This window comes from Eschrichtius robustus, chromosome 15 (genome assembly GCF_028021215.1).
Source record: "Eschrichtius robustus isolate mEscRob2 chromosome 15, mEscRob2.pri, whole genome shotgun sequence".
NCBI classification, from domain to species: domain Eukaryota; kingdom Metazoa; phylum Chordata; class Mammalia; order Artiodactyla; family Eschrichtiidae; genus Eschrichtius; species Eschrichtius robustus.
The window spans coordinates 39,373,131-39,400,607 of NC_090838.1; the positions used below are offsets into that span (position 1 = coordinate 39,373,131).

General features: G+C 56.3%; 1 protein-coding gene across 1 annotated transcript in view; it reads left to right on the top strand.

Moving 5' to 3' along the window:
* The window catches only part of TTC7A (tetratricopeptide repeat domain 7A), a 125,677-nt gene that overhangs the window by 74,462 nt on the left and 23,738 nt on the right, over positions 1 to 27,477 (top strand). The window contains exons 12-17 of the mRNA XM_068563873.1: positions 6,058 to 6,175; positions 7,659 to 7,716; positions 8,908 to 8,980; positions 11,655 to 11,815; positions 23,859 to 23,975; positions 27,356 to 27,453. Of these exons, the coding sequence (XP_068419974.1) occupies positions 6,058 to 6,175; positions 7,659 to 7,716; positions 8,908 to 8,980; positions 11,655 to 11,815; positions 23,859 to 23,975; positions 27,356 to 27,453 (625 nt within the window). The remainder of the gene's footprint in view (positions 1 to 6,057; positions 6,176 to 7,658; positions 7,717 to 8,907; positions 8,981 to 11,654; positions 11,816 to 23,858; positions 23,976 to 27,355; positions 27,454 to 27,477) is intronic.

Consider the following 27,477-nt stretch of genomic DNA (forward strand, 5'->3'; position numbering starts at 1 on the left):
TGACACCTGCTTCAGCAGTCCACGAGGGACAGGTGTGGGAAGTCTACATCTGGCTCACGGTTCTCCCTGGCTCCCTGGGTTGGCGCTGGGCTGAGAGCAGGCTGTAGGTGGCCCGGGGCAGCCTGTTCTCCTAGGAGGCCAGGAGAGGGGCAGCCCAGCACTTTCTGTCCTCAAGGCCGAGAGCAGGAAGAATGGGTCTGACAGGCGGGCAGAGGGGTGCTGGTGCTTATAACGGGGCACAGAGCCTGAAAGGCGACTGATGCCACCTCCGCCTCCTGCCTTCGCAGCTGTCCTGGCTCACCTCAGCCCCCAGCAGGCCCAGCCATTGCCCAGCCAAGCCCCATGAGCAGGGGCCCGAGATCTGGGGATAAACAGTTTGGCCCGGGTTGCAGGAAGGGAGGCTGAAACTGGGACACTGAAAAAACGAGTTGTGCTGGGTGAAAGCGGACCAGGTGGCCGTGTGCCCAGAGGTGGAGCACCAGCTGTCCCCGTGTCCTGTGCTTATGCCCAGAGCCAGTGTAGGATGCGCCAGACTGGGTCTGGGTCTGAGATCAAGGTTGCCCCTGGGTGCGGGTGGGTGAGGAGGGGCCTGGGCAGAGGTGCCTGCATGGGCCCATGCTGGCTGCCCTGGGGTTGAGAGCACTGGCCCCGCTGCTTAGCCTGAGGCTCGCCTCGGTGGGGGAGGGCGTCCCAGGCTCTGACCCAGTGACAGCAGTGGGGCAGCCTCCTGCCTCAGCATGGCCAGCGTCTTGCTGGGGTCTCCAGTCAGTTATTTGGGGCAGGAGAAAAGGGAGCTGTAAATATTTTTTCACATCCCTCTAAACACAGTTCAAGTTCATTTAATTAAAAAAGTTAAAACCTTTCTAGGAGGATAGGAGATGGGGGTGTGCATGTGTGTCACACACAGAAGGAGAGGAGGTTGTGGAATGGAAAAGCAGGCCATGCTCATCTTTGGAAAGGTCTGTGGTGCTGTCCCTCGGCCTCTTCCCCTAAGGGGGTGGGATGGGATGGTGGAAAGAGTGCAGCCTTTGGAGGCTGAGAGGTTAGGGTTCAGATTCCTAGCTGTGTGACTTTGGGTGAGTAATTTACCCTCTCTGTGCCTCATCAGTAACCTGGAAACAGTCACATTACAGGGTGGCTCTGACTGCCAGAGCTGAGCAGTGTCCCTGCTTATTTAGCATGTGGGAGGTACCTGGTAAATGGCAGCCATCCCTGTGACAGCCCCTTCAAAATACCAGACTCTCAGAAAGGATGCGCCTCTGTGTTTTTGCCTTCATTTTTGAGATTCAGGGATGGGGAGGGCCAGGAAGATGGATTAAGTGTTCAGGAGGCCAGAAAGAATGCCAGCTCTCCTGCCACGAGCTTGTGGAAATTAGGAAGAGTACCTGTTCCTTCCAGGAGGAAAAAAGTGCATTTTCAGTAGAGCAGATGACAACAGGTCCTGGATCCTATGGGAAGCAACTAAGGAGAAACTGGAGGTGCTGTTTAAGCAGAGCTCTGGGGGCTCAGAAATGACCTTTCTCTGGTTCCCAGGGAGGGAAGAAGAGGTGAAGATCCCAGGGGTACGAGCTCTTTGGCCCACTGCGAGACGAACCAGGCAGCCTGAGCAGGAGCAGAGCGTACGAGCCAGGAGCCTATCTGTGTGGGGACCAAACGAGGAGAACTGGAGAGGTGCAGGAACTTGGAAAGGCATGGGAACGCTTTCCGTACTTACAGAAAGCAAAAGCAAAGGGTCAAAACGTTACATCCTTCGATGCATCCTTTTCCCAAAGGGACAGAGAGGAGAAAAATGAAGACCCACAGAAGGCAGCCATGAAGCAGGCAGCTCAGAAAGATCCACATGTAGACTCAGAAGACCTGGGTTGGAAATTCAGTTCTCTCACTTACCAGCCAGGTGACCTTGGATAGGTCCCCTAAGCACGCTGTGCCTCAGAACCTCAGCTGTAAGGCACCCATTCCATCAAGTGGCTGCCGTGCTATGACACGCCAGGTGGGCACCCAACCGCTCTAGAATTGCAAGGGAGGAAGAGGGAGAGGATCTCCACCTGGGTTTTGTGACAAAGTTACATGGCCTCCACAGGAAAGGAGGTATTAAAAAGCAGTGTAGGAGGAGAATGGTTGAAAGCTTTGGGAACCCCTCACCCTAGAAGTATCTTGATGAGCAAGGAGGTCCCAGTGCTGTAACCCGAGCAAATCTTGCAGAAGCAGCGGCACAACTCCAGAGCCATTAGCTGTTAACTTTGGAGGCCACAGGAGGAAGTATGTGGAGATTGGAAAGGGCAGGTGAGGTACTAGACGGCTGGGTGGTTGTAGATGGGCAGGCGCTGGGTGGATCAATCAACAATTTACTTTTCACATTGTAGGTTGAGACCCATTAGTGGATTGTGAAATAGAACTTTTTCAAAAAAGAAATAGACAATCAGGGAATAGCATAGAAAATATCTGAGTGTATTACCCCCAGTAGAGGTGAGTATTGTGACAGGGTGGGTGGGTGCTTACACGTATGTGTGTCCCAGACCACGGGACAGAGAGGTTGACCGACCTGGCACAGCTGACTGCACAGGGAGACCCCGCTGTCCTTGTGTAGAGTTGCTCATCTGAGATGAAGGGTCAGGCCAGAGACAAAAGGCAGACAGTGGTGCCCCCTCTCTGGATTCCAGGAGGGTCTTTGATGCCACTTCCTAATTTGTCAGTGAGCTCATGTAGCCTTAGGGGACAGGGACTCTATTCAGATGGCACTCGCCACGTGTACTAGGCTGAGACTTAAAAAAAACTCTGGAAGATTAACTATAGATCTAAAATCACAACCAATAATAATAATAGTGGTTTATGTTTATTCAAGCACTGTTCTGAGCATTCATTGTGTCTTTATCTCATTCAGTCCTTCCTGCAACCCTGTGAGACACACGCCCGTTATCCTCATTTTACAGAAGAGGGAACTGAGGCACAGCAAAGTGAAGTGACTTGCCCAAGGTCACACAGTAAATAACCATGCCAGGATTTGAGCCCAGGAAGCCTGGCCCCAGAGCTTGTGTTCTAAGCTGCTAGGCCGTCCTGCTCTCTGCATGGAAAATTTACCCATGGGCATGGTGCTGACTCTGGATTTAGGTGGGATTATCATACTTCAGAACAAAGGTGGCAAAGCCATATTTTCAAGGGCTTTAGGATTCCCACTCCTGTCTTAGATGAATGGGAATTGTGCATTATGTATATATTTTTTAATATATATTTTATATTCGAAATACATACATACTGGGGTTTTTTGTTGATTTTTAATGCGACGTTTTTCCCTTTTGCTAGCTAGAGCACCCATGTATAAATATTAATACTGTATGTTATCATATGGTATATTATCATATTTAATAGAATTGATAATACTTCTTTTCGTTCATAATCACATGACTCCACATGCAAAAAACTCTTTTGTGGTAGGTAAGAGAAATCAAAATGGTGTCGGCCATGTAAGAAAATGGTACATTGAAGCCTTGTGGGTTTGATTTGAGACAGATGCTGACACCACACTTAAAGACCATTTTAAACTATGTGGGCAAGCCTGGCAAGTACTGGCCAAGGACAGCTACTAACCTGGGGTCAGAGTGGACCACAAGTTGGACAAGCTAAGGATGTACGTTGTCACTTTGTAAAGCTAAAGGATGGTGAGCTTTATTAATCCAGAATATGATATATATAAATTGCAGAGTAACTTTTCCCTGTTTGCCAATAATTGCTGAGCTTTGTTCCTGGCACCCTGTCTACATGGGTTGCAGGAGACAGAAGCTGGCATTTGCTGAGGAGAAGGACATGGCCGTGAGAAGAGTGTATGCACATGGAGTGCAGGAGGTTTCTGAATTCTATTTGTAATTCGTACTTGGTGGTTTATAAAAAAGCTCGCTCCTGTTTGAATGGGGCATAATGATGCCTAAAGACAGTGTGGGAGACCAGGCGCACCAGCAGTAGGGATATTAACAGGGAGGCAAGATGCTGTCGCTCACTTACCCTTCCCTTGGTGCCTCCTGCCCGCCCTCTGCCACGAGGCTTCCTTGGACAACCCCAGCCAGGAGCTTGCCTGCTCTTGGAGCCCCCATGGCCCCAGGCCAACACCATACAGTGGAGCCTTAATTAAGAGCCACCTTGTCCTGTGGGGTCTCTCCCTCCTTAGGGATTCCATGCGTGCTCATCCGGGCATCCTGCCCCCGTGTCATTGGGCCTCCCCAGCCAGGCCCAGCATAGAGCCTGGTGCTGCAGAAGCCTCAGTGGAGGTTTGTAGGGAGGAGTAGTTACATTGGGGGAGGGGGTCCAGCTCCCCATTTTGCAGATAAGGCCCTTTGGGACACAGAAATGAAGTGACTTGCTCAAGGCCCCATGTCTGTCGGGCCGAGCCCGTGTCGCGGGGCTTGTCCTGTGCTTTTCGCTCAGTCTGGCTCTGACTTCAGGGCCCCGCAGCTCTCCTGAGTCCTGCTGGGCCACGTGCTCCGGGGGACAGATCTCCGCATCTACAGACTTGGGTCCACCGGGCCAGCCGACACTGGGCAGCAGGTAGCTGTGGGGTTTACTGAGCTGCTGCCTCCCCCGAAGCCCAAGACCTCAGGCCTGATGGTGTTACAGGCCCAGCTCCCCAGGCTCCCATGTCCTTTCGGTGACCAGCCCACCAACCTGGAGGTGGCCCACTACCCAGGCCGGCAGCTTGAGCTCTACCACAAGGGGGCTAGAGAGCTGCCATTGTCGGCATTTGTCAGGGATGGTGGCCAGGCTGCTGGGATTCAGCCCCCCTCCCACCATCTCTCTCTGGGCTGTCACCTCACCTGCTCTGCCTCTCTTGTAGTTTGAGGTTTTTTATCCCCTCTGATCAGTGGGTTCTCTGCTCCATCAGCCTTTTTCCTGCACATAGCTCACCATGGCTGTGCCCAAATGGTGAACTCAGCCCAACTCGCCTCCCCACGGCTAATGGCCTCTATCTCAGGGTCCTCTCATACTCCAAGGAGGGAGAGTCCACCAGTGCCCCCAGCTGTGGCCAGTGGTGAGGCCACAAGATACACAGAGCTGTCCCTCTCCTGCTGGGTGGGGTGGCCTGAGCAGGGACGGGAGCAGAGTGCGGGCTCACTGGCTGGGGTGCCAGAACCCAGCTTCACTTTGTGGGCCCCTCCGGATGGGGGAGGGGAGACGTTCCACACAAGGGGGCCCTGACACCTGGGCGGCAGTGGGGCTGTGGGTATGAATCATTCAGCCCCTTGGTTGGGGGCGGTACCAGTTGTTCTTGGTGACACTGCCACAGCAGGCACACGGGCAGATGACATTCCTGGGTGGGTAGGAGGGAGGAGACCTCTGGGAGGCCTGTGGGCCCTGAGTGGGCACAGCTGAGGCCCCCAGCTGTTCCCTGCCTCCCAACAGGCCTGCCTGCCGTGGGTGCCCCAGAGGGCTGCCTGTGTGCCCCTCTCTCCGTGTCACATGTTGTGTGTGATGTGTGCACACGTGACCTGCGCCAGTTGGTCCCTTTCCAACTGGAACAGTCCCTCCTGCTCTCAGGACAAAAACAACCCCAGGCCTTTTTCCCCTGAAAAGTTAGAGCTCCCGGTGTCAGGGAGCAAGGCCACAGCCGGAGCCAGCGTGGTGGCCTGCCCGCTCTGCAGGGTTTGTGGTGTCCCAGAGGCCCAGTCCCCGAGCCCTGCCTTCCCCCGACTCCCGGCTTCCCTCTCTCTGCCGAGCAGGGCAGGGACAGACACGGGCAGAGTGAGGAAAGGAGCTGGCACAGACTGGCCTGCTCCTGGGTCCAGGCTCTCAGCAGAGCAGCTGTCGGGGAGCTGGATCCTTGGAGCAAGGGAAGCTTTCCCTGTGAGAGGTGGCGTCCCGTGATCTTGAGCACAAGGCGTCTGGGTGGGGGAAAAGGTCCAGGTTGTTGCTTGTGGAAGAAACAGCTCTCCTTCCGTTCAATGACTGTGTGGCCTCGGGAAGGCGCCCGGCCTTTGTGGTCGGGCGCGAGGAATTGCAGTTCTGAGGGTCCCGGGCTGGCGACTATGAATGGCGGTCCTCCTCGGTGACCTGCGCCTCTCCTCTTTGCAGCTGAAGGAGGCGCAGTGCTTCGCCATGATGGTGATCCAGCTCGGAGAGGAAGCCGGGGAGTTCCTCTCCAAGGGCTACCTGGCACTGGGTCTCACCTACAGCCTGCAGGCCACCGACGGTGAGTGCTGGGGCCTAGGAGCCACTGTTCGGGGTGACTCAGGCCTCCTTATGGCCCCCCGGCACAGCCCACGCTGACCTCTGCCCCTGGAACGCCTGTGGCGCTTGCCGTCTGTGATGCGCCACCAGCCCTTGACCGCACAGTGTCTTCTTTCTGGTTCACCTTAACCGTCAGCACCGCTGTCATCTTCTGGGGTCTTTTAAATACCCCCAGTGCATGGCATAGAGCTGGGTCCACAGCAGGCGTTTACTGAATACTTGTGCTTGGTGCGTGGGTTTGCCGCCTGGAGTCTGGCGTTCTGTCCCGAACCCCGCCGGCTCAGCCGTGGGTTCCCCCAGGGATCGGCAGCCACCTACTTCTGTATCCTTGCAGCCTGAGGGAAAGGGAGTGATAGGCCCCCACCCAGACCAAACCCAGAATACTAATCAGTCCCAACCCACACCGCCTGAATGCCAGCCCCTGGGAGCAGGCTTCAGAGGCCCCGCACAACGAGAGGTAAGAACAGCTGACACTTGCACCACGAGGGGAGGAAGAGGGGTGAGATCCTGGTGCCGTGCCGGCTCCTTGTTCTTGAGTGACGGTAGTCACTGTCTCTTCAAGGTATCGGTGAGGCTCTGATAAGGAACCCTGGGGTCCCTACACACTGGTCAAGTGAGGGAGTCATCAGTCCCTCAGTCAGAGTCCAGAGACCCTCCACGTGCCTTTAATCCTCTAGAAGCAGGGCTGCTTTATAAGCTGGGGACTCCTGACATCCATCCATGCCAGCAGCATCTTGACCTGGTCTGGTTGGAGCCTGACAAGTCATTTTAAAGCTTCCCAGGGGTTCAGTGTGCTGCTAAGGCTTCGAATGCCTGTGCTACTGCATTTAAAGATGATTTAATTTACCAGAAAGGTGCCCGGTTTGGGTTAAATCGAGAAGCCTCATGGGGAAAGTATAATAGAGGTTTCCGGTGGCCTCGTGGGAGGGAAGTTAGTGTTCAGTGGGTACAGACAGTCTGTTAGGGACGATAAGAAAGATCTGGAGACGGATGGTGGTGATGGTGGCACGACATGGCGAATGTACTTAATGCCACGGAATCGTCCACTTGAAGTTTGTTGAAATGGTTAGAAAAGAAGAAGCCTCATCAGTAAGGAAGCCCAGGGAGGCATGTGACCAGGACAGAGGTGGTAACTTTTCCCTAGAGGCTTGGGCCTTTGGAAGGGTCACTGTGGCCCAGGTGGCAAGGAAGGCAAAGGAGTACAAGGATCTGTTGTGTCAAGAATCATGCCAGGAGGCTAGGACCAGGACGACACCTGCACCCCTTCCCCCAGTAACCAGAGCAGAGGGTGGCAGCATTCCGGAGCTGCTTGAGTGCGAGCATTTGCCAGATGGGGTCCCGGTGGGGCCTCTCCCTGCAGAGCTCTGTGCCCTGGGTGGGACAGAGCTGGGTCGGCCCCGCTCCAGCAGCCCCTCATGGCTTCGTCTCCATCCTGTCTCCTGCAGCGACTCTGAAATCCAAGCAAGATGAATTGCACCGGAAAGCACTGGAGACGCTGGAGAGGTGAGGGAGGCCCGAATGGCTGCGTTGGCTCGAGGTGGCTCGTTCTCATGTTCTCTCAGGAGACCCTCTGGTGTAGACAGAGCAAAGGTTTCTGTCCCCATGGTGTTGACCAGCAAACCGAGGCTCTGAGAGCTCACACAGGAAGCAGGGACAGGCCTTTGGGGTTGGGTGGGCGGGTTGAGCCCTTCCACACGAGTAGAGCTCCCCCCAGGCTCGGCTCCCGTCCTGCTGAGCTCAGGGGACGTGAGCTATAGCAGGAAAGCACCTTGCACAGTGACCTACAAGTATAGCAGGGACTCAGAAAGAGTGTTTGCCTCCTGCCAGCCCCTCTGCAACCTGAGGGCTGTGAGGACCCCTACCCCAAGTCCTCACAGATTTCCTGGGAGCCCAGAGTCCAGGAGGGAGGGAGGAAGGGGAGGGAGGGGGAGGCAGAGAAGCCCCTCCCCCAGCGGCAGCCCTTCCTCCATCCCCAGGCCCATCCTGGCTGAGCCCCCTCTCCTCCACAGCCTGGGGACCCACCTGAGCATCCCTCCCCTTCCTTCCTCTGGCCCATCTCAGGGCTCTTCCCCATGAGCCCCACATGTCTTGCTCCCTCAGAGCACGGATGGCGGCTGCTGGGTAGGGGCCTGCCCTGGACTCCTTATGCCAGCGTCCTGGGAGCTCCCCTCTGGGGCAAGCTGTTCTCAAGCCCAGGGAGGAAGGAGAGGCCCATCCTGGCAAACCCCCTCTGAACTCCCAGGATCAGGGGACATCTCCTTCCCTCCCCCGCTGGCTCTTCATTCCCAGTGCTTCTTGCGCAGAGAGGCCATCCCAGCCCCACGTCCTCCGGGAACTGTTCCCTTCTGTCCCGCGGCGGAGAGGGCAGACTCCAGGCTCTGTACCAGGCCACAGCCGGGTCAACAGCTGCCCGGAGGAGAGGGGCTTCCCCCACCCACCAGTCCTGTCCTCCCAGACGGCCCCCACCTCAGCCAGAGCCAGCCCTCTCGGCACCCACTGCCCCTGCCTTGGGCTGCCCGTGGGCTTTCTGCCCCAGCCATCGTCTCCCGCGGGGCAGCCTCCAAAGCGGGCCCAGGCAGAATCTCCAACATTTGGCCCTGCAGCACCCAGCACAGGGCGGGCATGCTGGAGACCCACGTCACACACTGGTTGTCGACCTTGATGGCTGACTTGCTGCTCCCTTGCCCCATACAGAGCCCAGCAGCTGGCGCCCGGTGACCCCCAGGTCATCCTCTATGTCTCCCTGCAGCTGGCCCTCGTCCGCCAGGTGAGTCCTCACAATTCTAACACCCAGGTCTCCGGGGGCTGCTGATCTTCTCCTGGCCCCACTGCCTTTATCAGCTGTGTGACCCTTTGCAAGTGACTTGACCTCTCTGAGCCTCTATTTCCTTGTCTGCTATGTCAGCACCTTCATACTCCACCTCAGAGGGGCCTAGTAAGGATTAAGTCAGCTAATGTGGTAAAGCCCCTGGCCCATGGTGGGCCCACAGGAAGGGGTTATTCTCTGCCCTCACTCTTCCTACAATATGTCCGTCTCCTGAGAAGTTGACAGGTGACCACAATAAACATTTGCTTGTGTCCTCACCTTCTGTTGAGCTTTCCCCAGGGGTCTGGAGGAGTAGAGTGATTGGCGTGTGGAGCTGTTTCTGTGTGACCCAAAGCTTTCCTCCGACCCTGTGGACGCCACCGGCAGGCTCGGCCTCTGGGGGCTGACGGGGGCCTGCTCTCCGCCAACCACCTTCGACCTACATGGCTCTCCGGGCCGACCCACCTTCCTTCTCCAAGCTGAGCTGTTGGTGCTGAGAGGACACTGGTCTGTCCGGGGAGTGAGGCCGGGCAACCCACCCAGCCAGTTGCCTTTCAGAAACGAGCAAGAGCTCCTGTCGCCCAGGCCCCTCAGAGTCTCTGCTTTCACGTGTGCCCCTCAGGCTGGTGCTCTGTGTGAAGCAGGACCTCTCGGTGGCTTTGATCGGGTGAGCGTGGACGCTGGGCCACTCGGGAACTGCAGACAAGCCAGCAGGGACCCGGGCTGGGCTCCAGACTGTTAGAGAGGAGTCCACAGAGCCCCCATTTGCTCGCGGTCAGGTGACAGGCAGCCTGGCTGACGAGGGTGCTGCCGTACCCCCACTGGCCTGGGCGAGCCCTGCATCTGATGAGGAGGGTGCCGGTGGCCCCATTTGACACTTGAGGCGCTGAAGCGCTCCTGAGCTCAGGAACTGGGAACTGGCCAGGCCAGCACAGTGTCTGCTCCAGAGCCCACTCTGACCCAGTGAAGCAACCCCGTGGGGCTCTAAGTATCCTGTTCCCCTGTCCCATTTGGAGACTGGGCACTTGGAGCCTTGTCCACCGGCCTGGTGGTTGGTTTTACTGGTTGATGTCAACTTCTAGCCCTTGGTCTCATCTTCAGGGAGCTGTGTTTCCAGCCCCTCTCCCCCTGTGCCCCTGGCTCCTGACTTCCAGGTCCTGGAGGAGGCACTTCGTACCTCTCTGCTGCTCTCTCCAGAAACATCAGTCTGCTCTGGTGCTCCCAGGAGCATGGATGCAAAGATACCCGAGACCAGTTTATTTTTAGCCCTCTGTAAAAGAACCGGTGCTTTCCTTGCCAGTCAAGTTCCTGATAAACCTTTGGTGATGCATGTTTTAATATCTTTAAGTATTCAGCCGCCTCTGATGAATGGCGTCTGTCCTCCCAGAGGGATGACTGGGCCAGGCCAGTGGAGTCTGGCACCCATTTTCCTTGGGGACCCAGATCTTGGTAACCTCAGGGGGTTGAAGGTCCCTGAACGAACTCTAAGCTAGTCCTGTCTGCCTGGGTCTCTGAGCTCCTCTGGCCCATCCTGCCCAGAGCATGCATGGCTGCTCAAGTCGTGAGGGCCGAGGATTTGGACACCCAGCCCAGAATAACGGGGCAGGAGCAGCCTTGGGGAGGCACGGGCAAGCCAGGCCAGGAGCCACGCTGACCTTAGCTCCCTCCTTTACTTTCCATGACCTTTCCACAAGGGGAGGTCCCCCTGGGAGGACTCTGGGCCTGGCAGTAGTGCCCACAGCCTGTGCAGAGGCCGGGTGGAGACCAGGCACGTGCCAGGCACGCCAGGGACCAGAGGCCCCAGCTGACCTGTGTCCTGTAGGCCCCTCAAGGAGCATTGGAGACTGGGGTCTGAGGTTTGGTGAAGAACAAGACTTTCTGAAAAGGGCTCCGGAGGTTCCTGGGAGGATGGGGTCCTGGTGTGGATAGAGTCCCTCAGGACTGGAAGAAAGGATCTTACCTGTTCATTAGCTGCCTGGGCTTTGGGGGCTTGAAGAGGGAAACTCACGTTTTCAAACGTGTTCGATACTCAGCAGGACATTTTTCCTACGTCGTCTCACCCTCTCAGACACTGTTATAGGTATGACCGTTATCCTCGTTTTGCAGCGTAAGGACTGCAGCTCAGACAGGCCAAGTCCCCTGCCCTGGGCGCCAGCTAGGAAGTGGCAGAGCTGGGGTCCATGCCCCCATCTGACCCCAGAGCCTAAGCTCTTGCCACTGTGAACCTCTGAGTAGGAGGCAGCATTTGTCTGCCAGCCCCCATCACTGCGTGAACAGGTTCGGAGAAGAGTTCCGTAGCTAGTGGTCCGGGTGGCCTCTCCTCCCAGCCGCACTCCTCCGGTTTAGTTGGTGCTTCCCGGCCGATCCTTCGTGGTACACTGTGAACCTGCCCCTCTTTTCCCTCTTGCGTGGGGACAGCACTAGCTTCCAGGGCCTGACTTTGGACAGCAGATCCCTCTTGGCCATGTGATTTGGGGGTGGGGGGTGTTTTCTCATCAGAGCCCCTGCCTGCCCCACAGTGCCTGGGGTCTCACTTGAGTCTGCTGCACCCTTGTTGGCTGGCACCTGGCCCCAGAGTCCGGGGAGAGGTGTGGGCCTTGGGGAAGGTCGCTCAGCTGGCAGTTTTCTCTGGCAGATCTCCAGCGCCATGGAGCAGCTACAGGAGGCCCTGAAAGTGTGCAAGGATGACGCCAATGCCCTCCACCTGCTGGCGCTCCTTTTCTCCGCCCAGAAACACTATCAGCATGCCCTGGACGTCATCAACATGGCCATCACGGAGTATCCCGAGAACTTCAAGTGAGTTCGCCATGGACACTGCTGGGCTGGCGGGCTGGTCGTGCACAAGCTGAGCGTCAGGGCGGGGCGGGGACCTGTGGGGGCGGAGCCTGGCTCTGGCATTCTGTTCTGGCCAGGTGTGAGCAGAGGGCACACACCTGGTGTGTGGTGCGAGGGCAGCTCCACGTAGCCTGTTGTTTGTATTCGGGAGACAGCCCTGGCTCTTGGTCTCCACCCTGCATTTGAGAGATTATTAAAACTGAAATCAGTTCACTTTAAAAGACAGGTCGCTTAGGGAATACTACACGTAGATAAAACAACCTGTGCGGACAAGGGATTAGTTACCTAATCCCAAATATAATACAGCAAGACCTACCGTGTAGAAGTTTATTTTTTACTTTTATACAAATACACGAAGGACAAGGGTCCTCCTCTTCCAGTACCAGTTACCTGGCTTTTTTCCAAGCTCCATCCTCATGCCTATCTGGTAGGGTCTGACGCACGGTCTCCTGCCAGCCATGTGTGTGCGCATATGTGTGTATGAGTGTGCCTCTGTGTGTGTGCGTTTATTGTCGGTTACGCTTCGGTGGAAACAGAAACTGTCACGATGAGAGGGTTAGAATCCTAGAGTGGGGAGGGGTCGCCTCACCCGGCCCCTGGGTCAGAGTGCATGTCACAGAAGAAACAAGAGGCTGGGCCAGGCATCAGACACTGTCCTTTTTCTGAGTGAAATCTTGCATGCAGGTGGAAACCGTGAACAGATGGGAGCAGAGCTGTGCTGTGGAAGCCAGGGCAGGGGGCCCACATGCTGGCCCCTCGGGGCCCCCAGCCCAGTGCAGGATCCTCCCGTGCTAGCATCTCCCACCTGACTGCACGAGTTGAGTGGGGGGTGGAAAATCCACCTGCCACCCAGCCCTGTGGAGTGACCCTAGGGTGTGACCATGGCTCTTTGCAAATAAGTCCATACTTTTCCCCATGGATGAGACCCCTGGATTAGCAGGAAATGTCGCTGAGTCCATTACTGGTCAGGGATCACTGAAGAATGTCATTGCTCTTCAACTGAAAGTGCATCCTGCTTCTGCAGCTGCGCCCTGCATTGGGAACAAGCTGTGTGTGGCTCCAGTTAATTAAACCCCTGATCCAGTAAATATCACTGCAGCCAAACAAAAAACTCAGCCCCCTTCGCCCTGACCTCAGCGTCCTCAACAAGGTCTGTATTGCAGGCACTTAAAGGCCCCTGGTCTGGGTCTGTCTGCCACCCAGTGCCTCGCTGGTCCCAGGTGGCTGAGACCTTGTAGAGGCTCCTCCTTTCTGCAGAGACTGCCTTAGTGTAGGAGAGTCTGGCAGGCTGGTGTCAGGGGTCTGGGAGGCCTGGCCCAGGGGGATGCTGGTGGGTGGAATAGACCCCTTTCCTCTTGCGCTTGTGCCCTTATGGGAGCCACAGCAGGTCCCTGGCTGTCACCTGTGGTGCCTCCAGCAGCTTGCCCCTGCATCTTCTCAGCTGCTGAAAGACTGACATCTGTCCTGCCTCCAAGGACTATTGTGAGACTCAGACAAGAAAAGATCTCACAGTCAATTTACAACTGGCTTCAAGGACAGCAGTGGGGGTGGGTCTGGAAGATGGTCCACAGTGTAAGGCTGGGACCTGGGACCCGAGGGAGGCAAGTGCCCGCAGTGGGCCAGGAGGTGGGGGAGGGCGTCCTGCACATGAGGGCAGGGGAAGCTGTGAAAAGGTGTTCAAGCTCCTTAGCTGCACAGGAGGTTGCCATTCCTGGGGGGCAGACTCAAGACTCCAGGAGAAAAACCCAGCTTTCGTGGAGTTGACTTTTGAAAATCTTCCTGAATTCAGGGATTAGAAAGCAAAGCAAAGAGGATCTTGATTTCCAGGCTGTGGGGTGACCTTTAGTTAATGGAGCTTGAGTTTAAAAAGGCAGAAACGTGGTGAGGCAGAGACTGATGGGCCTGCGGGGACAGTGGGAACCTGGCATGGTGGGAACCAGACACCCGAGCAGCTTCCTGAAATCCTGAGGGCTTCCGACAGAGCCCTGGACACATGTGCTGGCCTGGCCATTGCTGGCCACTTTGCCGGGGGCCTCAAGGGGGCAGCAGGCTCCCTATTTGCACCTGGGTTCCAAGCCAGGCCAGGCCTCGGAATGCAAGAGATCCCCACAGCAAATTTGGAGATGCCTTTGCTGGTCCCTTCTCCAGTCCTGGGATTGGGAGGCTCAGCCGGGAGGGTCATGGGGAACAGGCCACTGCTAAGCTTGGTCCCTGAAGCCATGGGCTCCGTGGGGTGCTGGTTTTAGGTAGCAGATTCCTTGTGCTTTAGTCAGGCCGCTTGTAGGGGAGGTCGCCATAGTAACCAAACAACATTCCTGGGCTAATGATGGGAGCTTTCCAATAACCAGCCTGTCAGTCACTGCTCCCACCCCAGACCTGGCAGCCTGCCAGACCGGTTTTGAAAGCCCAGGCTATCGGGCTGACAGAAGAGGAGCAAACTGGTTTGCCCTTCCCTTCCCTTCCCCTCCCCTCGGTGGCAGGGCCGCCTCCTCCCACCCCTCTTGGGTTTCTGGCCAGCCCAGCCCAGGTCCTGGGGGCCTTGGAAGGTCCTGGGGGAAGGGGTGTCGGAGCCCTAGGGAGCTCTCCCCAGAGCAGGAGCTATATGGCCCTCTTGACAAGCCAGAGCTCACCACTTGTAAGCAAATGGAACCGGTCACAGCATCTCCCCCAGGAAACCTGGGCTGTTTTGGAAAATGTTTGAGCTGATAAACTAGGCATTAGCTGGGGCCAGACCGTGACTGAATCCGGCTAAGGCCAAGTTGGCCTCGAGGGTACCACTCTGATCTCTCCCTGGCCTGCCTCACCTTTTTCTCAGGTTGCGTGTGATAAATTTCTAGTGGTGCATTCCACCGATCAGAAGGGATCAGAGTCCTGGGGCTTCTGTTAATGTCTCTGACTTAAACCCAGCGTGTTTATTGGATGGTTCTTATTAGGAACTTGGAGTAGATCAAAGGGACGCTTAAAATACCAGCACTCCAGTGAGGGGGTTGGAATCAAAGGTATTAGCACAAACATAGTTTATCACTTTGCCAGGTTCATGAAACATTTTTGGCTGCCACATCCCCTGATGAGGACAGGAGCCATGGGGTAAACTTGCAGGCCATGTGGTGGAGGGAAGTGTTAAACCAGGCATAATCACTGGCACCGGCACACTCTTCCCCAAAGGTCAGTTCCTCATCGGTGAAGCTAGCCTGACATTCAGCGTTTCCCTTCGCTGGTGGTTCTTTGCAGCCCTCCTGAGACCTCGCTCCACGTGACACTGCGGTCAGAGGGTCTTCAGTCTCCCTGTAGCCTTCTGTTCACACTCCAACTAGCAGGGTAGATGGTCTAGGTTATTTTGTTTGGGGAAGAGGAAGGAAAGGAAGGAAGACAGATACTTGCAGGTTTTTCCAGAAGGAATTCTTTGTTTTAAAGCCGTTTTAGCTCTTCGCTCCCTGATCCTCACGCCTATCAACATTTTCTGGTGGCAGGCACTGTGGCCTGGGGCCCTTGGCTTTCAAGCAAGAGTGGCCCAGCCTTTCTGCCCCCGGGAGAGGGCTCAGGAGGCGAATTCGTGCCCATGAAGTAGGGCTGGCCTCCCCTCTGCAGTGGGTGGTCTTCAGGTCCCCAGGTCTGCTCACTGGGCAGAGATTATAGACCAAGACCAAGGTGTTTGCTTCTTGGTGTCTTATACCTGGCTGGGAGCCAACTTTTGTTCCATCTAAGGACCTGCTTTCTGGAAGTTCTTCCACCCCAAAATGGTTATGGAATGGCTCTGTGTGGTTTGTGTTCATATCTTTCAAGGTCAAGAATTTGTGTTTGGAGAGTCACCTGGGGGTAACTGGAGGTGACCTGCAGCTGAGGGAAGCTGGGCCAGCCATTGGTCAGCACGGATAAGGCCGGGGGTGCCATGGGCGCAGGCAGCTGCTCTGCGGGTGGGCCAGAGCTTTTGAAGCAACGAGGTGCTAACTCCTGGATGTGGAAGCTTATGGGCTGTCGATTTTAAACGTCGGATCACGTTGAATGAATTCATTCAGAGGTAGAAGATCAGTGTGAACCTTAAAAGACTGGGGGACATGAGTCAGTGTAATCCTCCAGAACCAAGGAAAAATTACTGGTTTTTTAGGGCTAAGAAAAGCTGCCATAAGTGTCCCTTGCAAGTTAGGGATTAGTCTCTGGGAAGATAATAAAGATGGGCCTAACTGTGGCCCTCTCCCTTTTAGGGAGGTCCCTCCTGTTAGAGCTTTAAAATAATATCCTCAAAGAGCAAGTGTGTGAGCTTAGTCAGTTAATTGCCCTGGTGGAGTCTCTCCCAGAGGCGTGGCATTTAGAGGAGCCTGAGACCTGTGACCTGGCCAGGGTGAGAGCCAGGTGATTACAGCCCTTGGAGGCGAGGGAGTGGCTGGTTCCTACTCACATACGGGCTGCTCCTCCCCTTCTCCCTGCCGCCCACCCTGGGCTGCGGATGGGGCCTCTGAGCCCCACCTCCAGGCCTTCAGGCCTGTCCCTGCCAGTCCAGCCCCAAGAAGTACCCTCCTTACCTCGCCTTGCTTGCAAATCCTGCCCATCCTCAGAGACTCCCCTTGGGCTCCACTTTAGGCCTTGAAGCTCCTGTACTCAGAGCTGAACCACTCAACTGAGTATCTGATTCTCTTCTTCTGTCTCGTTTCCTAATTGCCTTGGATGTGTTTCTTGAGCTTCCCCGAGAGTGTGGAAGCACCTTTGGGGCAGAGATTATGGCCTGTCCTCTGCCTCCTCTTCCTCCCTGTAGGGAACCCACAGCTGGACACCCAGCACACCACTAGACCCCCCGATGGGTAGACCGTAGGAGTTGTTTTGTTCGTTGTTCTGGAAGGAGGGAGGGGAACACATGGGGAGGCAGAGGACAGGCCATTGTTACTCCCACTTTCCAGATGAGGAAACAGAGGCACAGAGGGCTTAAGTAAGCAACTGTACATAATAGGGGCTAGGTAAGTAGTAATGACAGGTCAAACGTGGACTGAACCATTTATGAAGTGCTAGGCCTTTTATGTGCATTGTTTCCTCATAACAGACCCCAGGGTGTAGTGATACTGTCATTCCCATTTTACAGATAAGAAACTGAAGCTCTGAGAAGTTGAAATGACTGGCCAGAGGGTACATGGCTACAAGAAGGGAAGCTGGGATTTGAACTTGGGTCATCAGACTTGGGCCCCGTTTTCCGGGACAAGACCCACTTCCTGTAGAAGCCCACGCTGCATGCAGGCTCTGGCCTCCTGGCTGAGGAGTTAGACTTTCCAGAGGCGTGGCCGCCTGACTCAGAACAGCCTGCTTTTTCCACTCAATTATGTGTTTTCTATAAAAATAGAACTCTTCATTAAAACAATGCAGCACAGCCATCAGCTGGAATTACTAATTACTGTCCTTTAAAGAGATAATACCCCCTTTTGTGCATTCACCATACCTGCCGCCACCCTCTCCCCCACTACAGAGGGCCAGGAGCCAGAAGCCAGGGCCCCGGAACGCACACATGGGGCAGTGGGACCAGAGGAGAGAGTTTCTGCAGGATGCTCTGCAGCTTTGTTTCCTTGGTTCCTGGTCATGGGGACCCTACAGCTTTCCAGGCCTCGGTGAGTCCTCGTGACTCAACTTTCTTCTTCTGTTGTCCAACAAAGATGTGTTGAGTGACATTGGGTGAGGCACTGGGGGGACAGAGATGAGAAAGACGTGGTTGTGCCCCGAGCGTAGGGTCTGGTAGGAAAGACCGGTAATGATGGAGCGGTCTCAGGTGAGGGCTGACCTTTCTTGAGGGGTGGCTGTGCACCGGGGCCGGCTGCCTTGACAGTTTCTGTTGCCCTTAGTCCTCCCAACAGCCCTCCTTGGTGGTGCCGTTACTGTCCCTGCTTTACCAACATCCGGTAGAGCTCAGGTGAAGGCACCTGCTAGGAAGCAGCAGGACCTGGAGGTGTACCTGCATTGCCTGATGCCAAAGGCTGTGTTTCAGCACGACATCCTCCTGTTTGCTGGGGAGTGAGTCAGGGGCCAGAGGTGGTTCCCTCAGGTACACAGCAGGTACCGTGTTCCAGTGTTTATTGCACATGCTGAGTAAATTTTATAGGGAACTTCTTTCAAGGAACATGAAAGTAAAAACGTGGGCCCGTTGTGCGTGCCTCCCACACAGCCCATGTCCTTCCCTGCAGCCAGCTCTGCTCCGCCAGCATCCCCCTGCCACCGAGAGTGGGGTGCTGGGGTGAGCAGCAGGGAGGGAACACCGGGGAAGATGGTTGGAGGCCCTGGGGGAGGGGGATGGACGAGATGACCTCTGACCCCAGGACAGTGCTTGCTTAGCCAGAACTGCTGTCACAAAAATATCCCCCGTTTACAAAATAATTCTTTTTAAAAAAAAAAAAAGGTTTTGGAAAGGCTCATGTTCACCCAGTTCTGAGGAGGCGCACCCTGAGATGGTTCCTCTTCACAGCAGTGGAAAGAAATGATTTGTCTTAGCCTCAAATGGGAATAGCTCCAAGTCTTAATCCTTTTGACAAATAATTAGCAGGCTGATCCTGGCCCAGGAGTTCAAGCCAGGCAGGGCCTGGGAGGAGAGAGAGGAGGCGGGTGCTAGGCCCACCCGAGCTTTCCCCTGGGAACCTCCATCATCAGCCCTTGGCCAGAGCGATCACGAAGATTGGCAAAGCCAGTGACCTGTGGCGACACCCAGAGACGCTGACCTCGCTGGTGTCTCTCTTCCCCCACTGGAGGAGGGCTGGCCCAGATGCAGACAGACAGACTGACTGACTGCAGGGCTGAGATCGTTCACGGTTCAGCAGGGGCTGGCTCTGTTCAGGTCCGATGGGCACCTGTCTTTGGCCCCAGGTGCTGACCCATATAGGTGACTCGGAAGGTGGCCGGCGTGGGCTGCCAAGGCTCCAGTGGCCGTGAGGGAGGGCGTGTGCTCTTAGAGGGTGGGCCCGCGGCTACACTGAGCCTCCTTGCTAGGAACAGGGTGCACATGCCTCAGCCTTTGGAGTGCTCAGAGTGCCAGGACCCGGGACTCTCCTCCCCGCAGCCCAGCAGCCTCACCCCTGCAGCGGGGACAGAGGGCATGGCGTTTACACTGACGCTTGCTCCTTCGCCTTCCCCAGAGAGAACTCTCACTTTCACATCTGCCTTCAGATGCAATGGCGGCGTGCGTTTGGCCTTAAAAGACCTCAGTGTTTATTCTACATCTTAAAAAACAGGAAGGTGCTTGCAAGACAGGGTCACGGCCGAGGTTCATTCACCCTGACCAGGTTGGCTGTGGCTCTGTCCCTCCCCTCTGATCCTCTTCCTTTCTCATGCCCATCTTTGGTCCCAGGAGCCACCTGGAGCCAAAGGTGCCACCTGCCTTGCTGAACAGGCCATGAAGCTCTGGGGTTTTCTGAGAGCCTTCAGAGACACCTGGCCTGGACACTGCTTTTGGGGGTCTGCTAAGCCTGCATTTTTAAAGGAATTCCTTCCCTGAGCCTTGGGCAGGCCTGTGCTTAAGGACTTAGTACAGCTGTGGGTTTCTCAGCTGCTGCTTCTGGGTCATCACGGTTCATCCTGCAGGAGTCCCTGGGGCAGACAGGGCAAGAGACTCCACTCCTATTTCACAGGTTTGGAACCTGTGACATGCCCAGCTGGGTAGCAGCAAAGCTGGGACTTTGGCTCGGGTTTCTCACTCCTGGGCCAGTGTCTGTCTACCGAGTGACGTTACAGTGCAGGGTCAGGACAGCAATGTGGCCATTCCTCTTCCGGAGTGGCTTTTGTCAGGTCGTTGGAGGGCTGCAAGATTCCAATACCCCAGCCTTCCTGTCTCAGAGACTCTCCTCAGTTGTGCTTTTGGCTCTGCCTGGGTGACCGTCCTCTGGGATGAAGACCCCCGGTCACATGGAGCCAGACGCTTTCATGTCACGTCCAGAACCCCCTGTTCCTCCCCAGGCCCTGGGAAACTTTGCTTCTGGACAGCTTAAAGTGGAATCAGCCAGCACTTTGCTTGTGGGCTGTGTGAGTCCAGCCCTCTCTGCAGTTCTGAGGCATCAGTGAGCAGATTGCTCACCTGCCTCCTAGCCAGGAGCCAGCAGCGGGACGTGGGGCTGCCACAAGCCGGCTCTGATTCACCATGGATTGCGAGGCGCAGAGCGTGGCTGGAGGGTTGTAACAACACGCATTTTCATAGTGTTAAGCTCAGCGGACACCATGTGCTCAGCTCTGTGCCAGGCACTGGGGAGGCGAGGAGGGCACTGACATGGAGGGAGGCAGGGTCCTGTCCTGCAGGCAGTCGTCATCCAGGTGGGGACACGCGGCAGGACACAGGACAAGATAAATGGTAGTTTTACCATCTATAGGCAGGACTGGCTGCAGATTGTTTCTAGAGTGTTTGAATATTTCAGTGCTTGATATGAGTTTATCTTCATTGTTAAAAGCATAAGCCTATGTGGCAAAAAAGAAAAAAGTGTGTATACACACACACACATACATACATATATGAGAGAGAGTAATTAAGTGCTAACTGAAGATTGTCCTGAGCGTTCAGAGAAGGGCAGAGGTGGCCACGCTTCTTGGAGGAGGACTGGAACCGTTGGATTAAAATTGTGGGATTTCTTTTAAGTCTCAGAATCCTTTCTTCCGATGACATTTTAGACTCATTCAGCATATAAAACAGGTATGCCAGGGGCTGGGCTGTTTGAAGGGAGGAGGGAGCCCGGACTCGCCCCCTCTGTTCCCCAGCCCTCACTGCAGCGGCCTCCACACGGCCCCATCCACGAAGCATGGTGCCCTGATGAGGCTTTGGCCTGTTGGTGTGGACCCCACCAGCCACAGTGGCACCCTAGGGCACTGCCAGCCTCCTCGTACCATTGTGTGAAGAACTGGGCCACCCATCCTGGCAGATGGGATGGAGAGGGAGCCCTGTGCTCCAGCAGGACTAGTGGTTTGGTTGTCTCAGAAGAGTGGCAAGGAGTGGGGTTGTTTGCTGATCCCCGTTGCCAGGCGGAAAGAGTTCAGTGGTGAGTTAGAGGCGTGGCCGCTGTGTGTGGATGACTACGTCCCCACGATGTAGTAAAGGCCATGGCGGGTGGGGCGGGTTGCAGCCCCCATGGGGACGCACAGAAGGTCAGAGGGTGACATCTGGTTAGGAGTTGGCCGGATGTCAGAGAGGAAGGGTGAGCCCCAGCAGGGACGACAGTGTGGAACAAAGCCTGTCCTGCACTGCAGTGAGCCGCTTATGCCCTGTGAGCAGCCCACAGGTACCCAAGGTCATGGGGAGAGGTGGCAGGGATGGAAGGTGGCACGGACAGTCAGGGCAGGGCCCCTTGTTGAGGAAGACGGTTCTGGCAGCGCTGAACTGCGAAACGAAAGAAATCTCAGGAGCTAATCTGGAGCCTACCAGGATCTGGGAGTGAGGGATCCAACTGGAGGGTGACTGTTGGAGTGCTTGCCCCAGCCCGGAAAGGATGTGGTTGGGTTGAGAAATTCCGCTCTGGGTCACTCATGCTAATGGAATGTCAGAGTCTGCGTTGGTAGAAGTCACTGTAATGCCAGCTCAGCTTTCAGCCACTTCTGTTCCGGGCATACGATGTGGTCAGGTCTCCCACGGACCCCTGCAGTAGGGGGAAGGGCTGGGGCGGAGAGGGGCGAGCTGCAGAGGCCTGTCTGGGGAGATTTGGGAGCAGGGGAATGCTGCAGGGCTGGTCTGCCCAGAGAGGGCTCCCAGTGGCCCTGCCCCGAGGAGGTGCAGCCTTGGAGTGGACTAAGCCTGGGTGTCCCGACCCTCCAGGGGGAGGAGCTTTCACTTGCACCAACACCTGTTCCAGCCGCAGGCCCTCCCCCTCCCCCATGCTTCTCTTCCCTCCCCCAGCTCCCAACCATATCCCACCCCACCCTCCTCTTCATCAAACACCAGCCCCGGCAAGACCCCTCATCTGTTCTTTCCTTGCACTGAGTCTGATCCAAAAATACAGCCCTGGATTCTCTGGGCAATTTGTCATTTTTAGCACTGATTGTCACCTTGAAGGCAGAAATTGTGTCTTCTATTTCATGTTCCTGAAGCAGAGGCTCCTAATACTTGTGGAGTGTTGGACCTTTTGAGAGTTCGGGAAAGGGGAGTGGGGATGGCAGGACCAGGGTCCCCAGCAGCTCCCACTGGGGTACTGAGACCACGTTCCTGACCAGGCCCGTGCAGTCTGCAGTGTGGGGACCGCGCTTTCTGCCCTCTGGACCTCGTAGGGCTGCCGGGCGATTCGTTAGTAAATGTTCTAAGGAGGGTGCAGGGCATCCTGAGAGTCTGGGAAGGCTTCCTGGGGGAGGTGGGATTTACAGTTGAGCATGGGGGAAGGGATGAAAAAGGAGAGGAGAGGCCATGTGGTGGTAGTGGGGACGACCCTGTGAGCAGGGGCGGAGGAGGGACATGGATTTTTGAGGGAAAGTGAGGAAGAAAAATAATCCTTGCCCAGAACCCAAACCCTCTCCACTGAAAAGAGGCAAATTCCACCCTTTTTATTCTCTACCAAGTCACAATCCGAGAAAAACAAGGTGTGAGAAGAAAGGAATGGAGTGAAGCCATCGAAGTCCTTTGTGAGGCTGGAGGCCCAGGACTCAGTGCAAGCAGGGGAGGCCAGGGCCCTGACTGAGGGGGAAGGTCAGAGGGAGAAGCCCCCAGATGGAGGCCTGGCCTCCCAGTGTGGGGCCTGCCCTCTGCTGCAGCCTCGGTCATGGGGGTGCACCCTGTCTCCACGCAGGACTCAGCTTCCCTGATCCACGAGGGCCTGTGTGCCACCCTCAGGAGGGCCGGCAGCACCACCAGGCAGCAATCAAATTCAGGGCCTGATACTCAGGTTTGCCCAAAAGCAGTGCCGTGAACGGAAGGGTGTCACTGCTCACCACCCACTGAGAACCAGGAGTTGTAGCCTCGTTTGGGCCTCAGTGGCTCGACCAGGTTCTCCGCAGGCTGCCAGGCAGCTGATGTGCGTCAGTGTGGCTGGCAGTACCCATGGTAAAAAGATGGCAGTACTTCCATATATGTGGGTAAACAGCCACTGCCTTGGCCCTCCCCAGGACCCCAGACTCCCCAGCAGTTAAAGATCTATCACTTGGCACCACAGGGCATCCAGACCCCATCCTGGTCATGCTGAGCCAGTGTTCTGCCGGTCTGTCTGTGTCCTGGGCAGAGGGAGGCAGCCAGCCAGCCCTGCGTCCTGCCTCCCGGTGGGCCAGCACTGTCCCTCTCTTCCCAGCCCCTCTCAGGGCCACATCCCCACTGTTCTTACCCCAGAGGATTTCAGGGTTGGGGGTTGAGAGAGATTCTGAGGTTGTTCCTAAACGGTGACGGAGTAAGACTTCATGTCACTTTCATCCTATTGAATGTATAAGGAGGGCTGGCAATTTTTGGCTATCCAGGGAAGAATCCTTTGACAGAGTAAAACCTGACCCTCATCAGGTATACAGGGTCAGGATACAGTTTGCATTCAATTAGGAGATGTTAACTGAGCACCTGTTGCCTGCTGGTGAGGCGGAAAGCAGAACCCTGCCCTTCTGTGACCTTTTCACCAGTTCCTTGCTTAGCCTCATTCCTTGAGTCAAAGTTTGCTTCTGGGTCTGTCTCTTATATAAGGCCCCATCGTGGGCCTGGCGGGCCATATAAGTAAAAAGATAGGCACGTGTTCAGTGAGGATGCTGCAGAGCCGAGGGTGTGGAGGGAGAGGAGGGGCAAAGAAAGCAAGACCGTAACCACCCTGGACAGTGCTTCAGAGGGTGGGCGGGATAGTACACCATCAGGGGACAAGCGTGAGCGACGGGGACACTGGTGAATGCAGAAGAGTGCTCTGCTCTTTGGCAGAGAGGATGGAGAAGCTGAGGCACAGAGAGAACACGTGGTCCAGGGGTACAGCTGAGGCCACTGTGCTTGTGGGCACTCTGCCTTCTGAGGGCTGGGGAGGTGGGCATAATCCCTTGGGGTTCCACCCTGGGAGGAAAGCCAGGGGAAGGGGGCCCCCTCAGGCATTCTAACTGCCGTGCTCTCTCCCCACAGCCTGATGTTCACCAAGGTGAAGCTGGAGCAGATACTGAAAGGCCCAGAGGAAGCCCTTGTGACCTGCAGACAGATGCTGCGGCTGTGGCAGACCCTGTACAGCTTCTCCCAGCTGGGGTGAGTGGCGGGTCCCTCCAGATGGAGTTGGGAGGCGGTGGTTGCCAAGGCAACAGCACACAGCTGAGTGGCCATGATGCCTGGTGGGTGGAGGTGCTGAGGATGTTTGAATGAGGGAATGGGACTTACTGCTTCTGGGACCTTTTACATCCCTGCTCTAATTTTAACCTTTTGACAATCCTCTCTAAAGTACAGAAAGAGGCTGTTTAGGAAACTAAAGTTCAGAGGGGTAAGAAGGAAGAGAAATCATTATTAAGCATCTCCCCCATCAGCTGCTTTTATCTTATCCACTGTCAGATTTTACCTCACCCCAGGGGGTAAACTGGGACTCAGAGACCTTATATAACATGCCAGAGCCACTCTCCTATAAATGGTAGTGGTGGAGCTTGAACCTGGATCTCCTGAGCCCCAGCCTATGGAGCCTGTCACTTCTTTCCTGGTTCCATTTGGAAGCTGGGAGAGGAGGGGAGGAGGAAGCCGAGTTCTAAAAGGGCCCCCACTCCTCCCCACTCACCCACTGTCCCCACACATCCCATCTCCTTCTCCAGTTCCCAGCCCAAGCTCTGGGATTCTCCTGGGCCAGAGCAGGGCACTCTTGTCCAGGCTGAATCTGCAGAAAGTCTTTGCTCAGACCTACTGGGACACCTGGGCTCAGCCTATACAGCCCAAAGCACAAATGGGCCTCATTTCCGAGTGGGGCGGTGCACTGCCCCTTCCCGGTCCCCTGGTACCACCTCCTCCCCTTGTCTGGCTGTGTTATCTCCTCAAGGGACCCCACTCTGGTAGGTATATGTATTTTCACAGGCACTCTGGCAGCCCAGCAGCCTCTTACAATCCCCAGAGGAATATCTCTACAGGTGCAATTTACAGAGGAGGCCCCAGGATAATCTGATGGAGTAAAATCCTTGGGCAGGGTAGGGTCGGCCCTCTCTTTGCAGGCCTTTGGGCTTGGGAGATTCCAGGGCCCAGCAGGACCGGTGGGTGGAAGCTGCCAGCAGGCGGCTCTGGGGTGAGGGACTTTTCAGAAGGAAAATGGGGAACCACCTGGCAGCTGGGTGCTGTGAGGGTGAGGGCCAGACTCTGGTGTGAGGGGGGCCCGCATTTGGATGCCCCTCACCCTGCCACTCACTGGCTGTGACAGGTCCCGCTGGCAGAGAGCGCCTCTTAGCCGGGTGGCCGGTTGCCTGCTCATCCAGGCGATCATGATGGGGCCCCTCTGAGCTGCAGCCTCGTCTCCAGCGTGTAGGGCTTAGCCTGTGCCACCCCTGCGGGAGCAGCAGAGCTGTGGAGCTGTCAGGTGCTCTCCAGGGTGGGGCGGTCTGGTTTGCCTTGGGGTCTTTTCAAGTCACCACCCGCAGCCTCATCTCTGGGGAACCCCCCGGCAAACACCCCCCGGCCCCACCAACCCAGGGAGGAGCAGAGCTCAGCCTGGCCAGCTACCTGCAGGCAAATTGTGGGGACCAAAGGGTTGGATCCAATCCCCTCCTGGCTTGCCCAAGAAGAGGGAGCATTCCTTCTGAACCTGGAGCCACAGAGCAGAAACTAGGGCTTGTAAAACCTGGGTTGGGGCAATCAAGGATCAAGGCCAGAATCCACAGCCTGAAGGTCTGGCCTGCCCCGCCCCACCCTGCCTGCTCCACCTCCCGCTCTGCCCCCTGGCCTCCTTCCTCTGCTCTGCCTGGGGCCAGCCCACACGGCCCCTCCAGGAGCCTCCAGTGCCCGGCCTCTGATGCCCCAGCGCAGCCCTCTCTCCATCTGGGTCTTTATTAAACGCTCAACTTGGACTGTCTCCTTCCATCTGGCTGTCAGGTTCTTCAGGGTAGGGGCCTAGGACCAGGAGGCAAGAGGTCCCCAAGATGAGCTCTTTCTGGAGCCCTAGGAGAGCCCGCTTCAGGACGAGAAGCTGTGTCTGTGCATCCGCTCCAGGCCAGCACAGGCTGGGCACCTGCCCACGTTCTCATTTAGTCCTCACAATGACCTTGTGAGGTGGACATTCTCATGCTCATTAACTCCACAAAATAACTGTGATCATCTCAAGAAGAGAGGACTAAGATCTAGAAAGGTTAAGTAGCTTTGCCGAGGGTCACATAGCTAAGGAGGGCAGCCCCGTGGCTCTCCCCCAGTGTCCTTGGCTCTTTTGCACTGCACTCAGGTGCCTCCCGGGAATGAGAAGGGGGTGTGAGAGGTGGGAACCAGCCCAACCAACTGTGTTTTTGTGGATGGTTTCCTCTAATGCCCACAAAGATGGCTGTGCACCCAAAGAACCAAGTTCAACATGAACCGGAGTTGGGATGGCAAGGATACCCCAGCCCTGGCGTTATTTGTGGGACCATCGTCTTGGTGCCCCTCTGAAGGGAGGAGGCCCCCAGCTGGGCCTGCCTTCTCCTCTCCTGCCCTTTCTGCCTCAGTCCTCTAAGCTTCCCCAGCCAGCAGGTTCAAGGCCACAGACACCCACCCCCAGCAGTGGGCAGGGGCTGCCTGGGGGCTGTGTGTGCCCCAGGATGGGCACAGCCAGTTGTGCTGCCTTTCTGAGCTGGTGGTCCCCCCGCATCCCACTCTTGAGAAAAGAGGAGCCTCCCTAACCCTGTGGGAGCTGCAGGGACCTGGGGAACTGGGGGGGCTTGTTTATCTCCCACCCTCGGGCCCCCTCTGGCTCTTCCGGGGCCACCCTGGCAGCCCCGGGGAGGGGGAACCTGAGGCAGGGAGTGGCATCTGGGCCTTCCTTCCCTGGAAGGTGGGGGGCTGCAAAACCAGGCTTCCCTTGGAAGCCAGTCCACAGTGCCCGCTCTGTGCCTGGCTCTCTGCTAGACGTTGAGAGGGCAACGAAAAGTAGAAGAGGGAATAGATGGATGGGAGAGGTTCTCATCCTCGGCGTACGTGGTGCTGGGATCCACGCTGATGGAGAGCAGGGAGGGAAGGCAGCGTGAGGGCAGGGGAGCCGCAGGAGGCCTCTAGATGGATGTGGGCCCTCGGGCTGGGTTCTAAACAATGCGGGGTTTGGGTGGACCAAGAAGAACGGCGAGAACCTGCTTGGTGGCAGCAGCATGAGTAAGCATGTAGCTTTGGAAACAAAATGTGGCAGCGTTAGGGACTAGTGAGGAGGCTGACGGCCCCACAGGCACACAGCGGGCACCCTGTGTGTGTGTGTGATCAGGACTAACATGTCAGTTTAGCATCTGGGGTGAGCCAGATTCTAGAATCCCAAGCCTGAGCTCCAGTCTGGCCTGCTGCTCTGGTTGTCTCCATCCTTCCTAGTGGTCTTTGGCTCTGTTCTCGGGCCTGAACTCTCAGCCCCAGAGCCTGCCTGGCATAAGGCTCCCCTCATTCTCCATGCCAGCCCCCTCCGCCTCACCGGGGCCTGGCCCTCCCTTACCTTCCAGAGGCCTGGAAAAGGATGGCAGCCTCGGCGAGGGCCTCACACTGAAGAAGCAGAGTGGCATGCACTTGACTCTGCCCGATGCCCACGATGCAGACTCCGGTAAGAATGTGCCCTGTGGGCAGC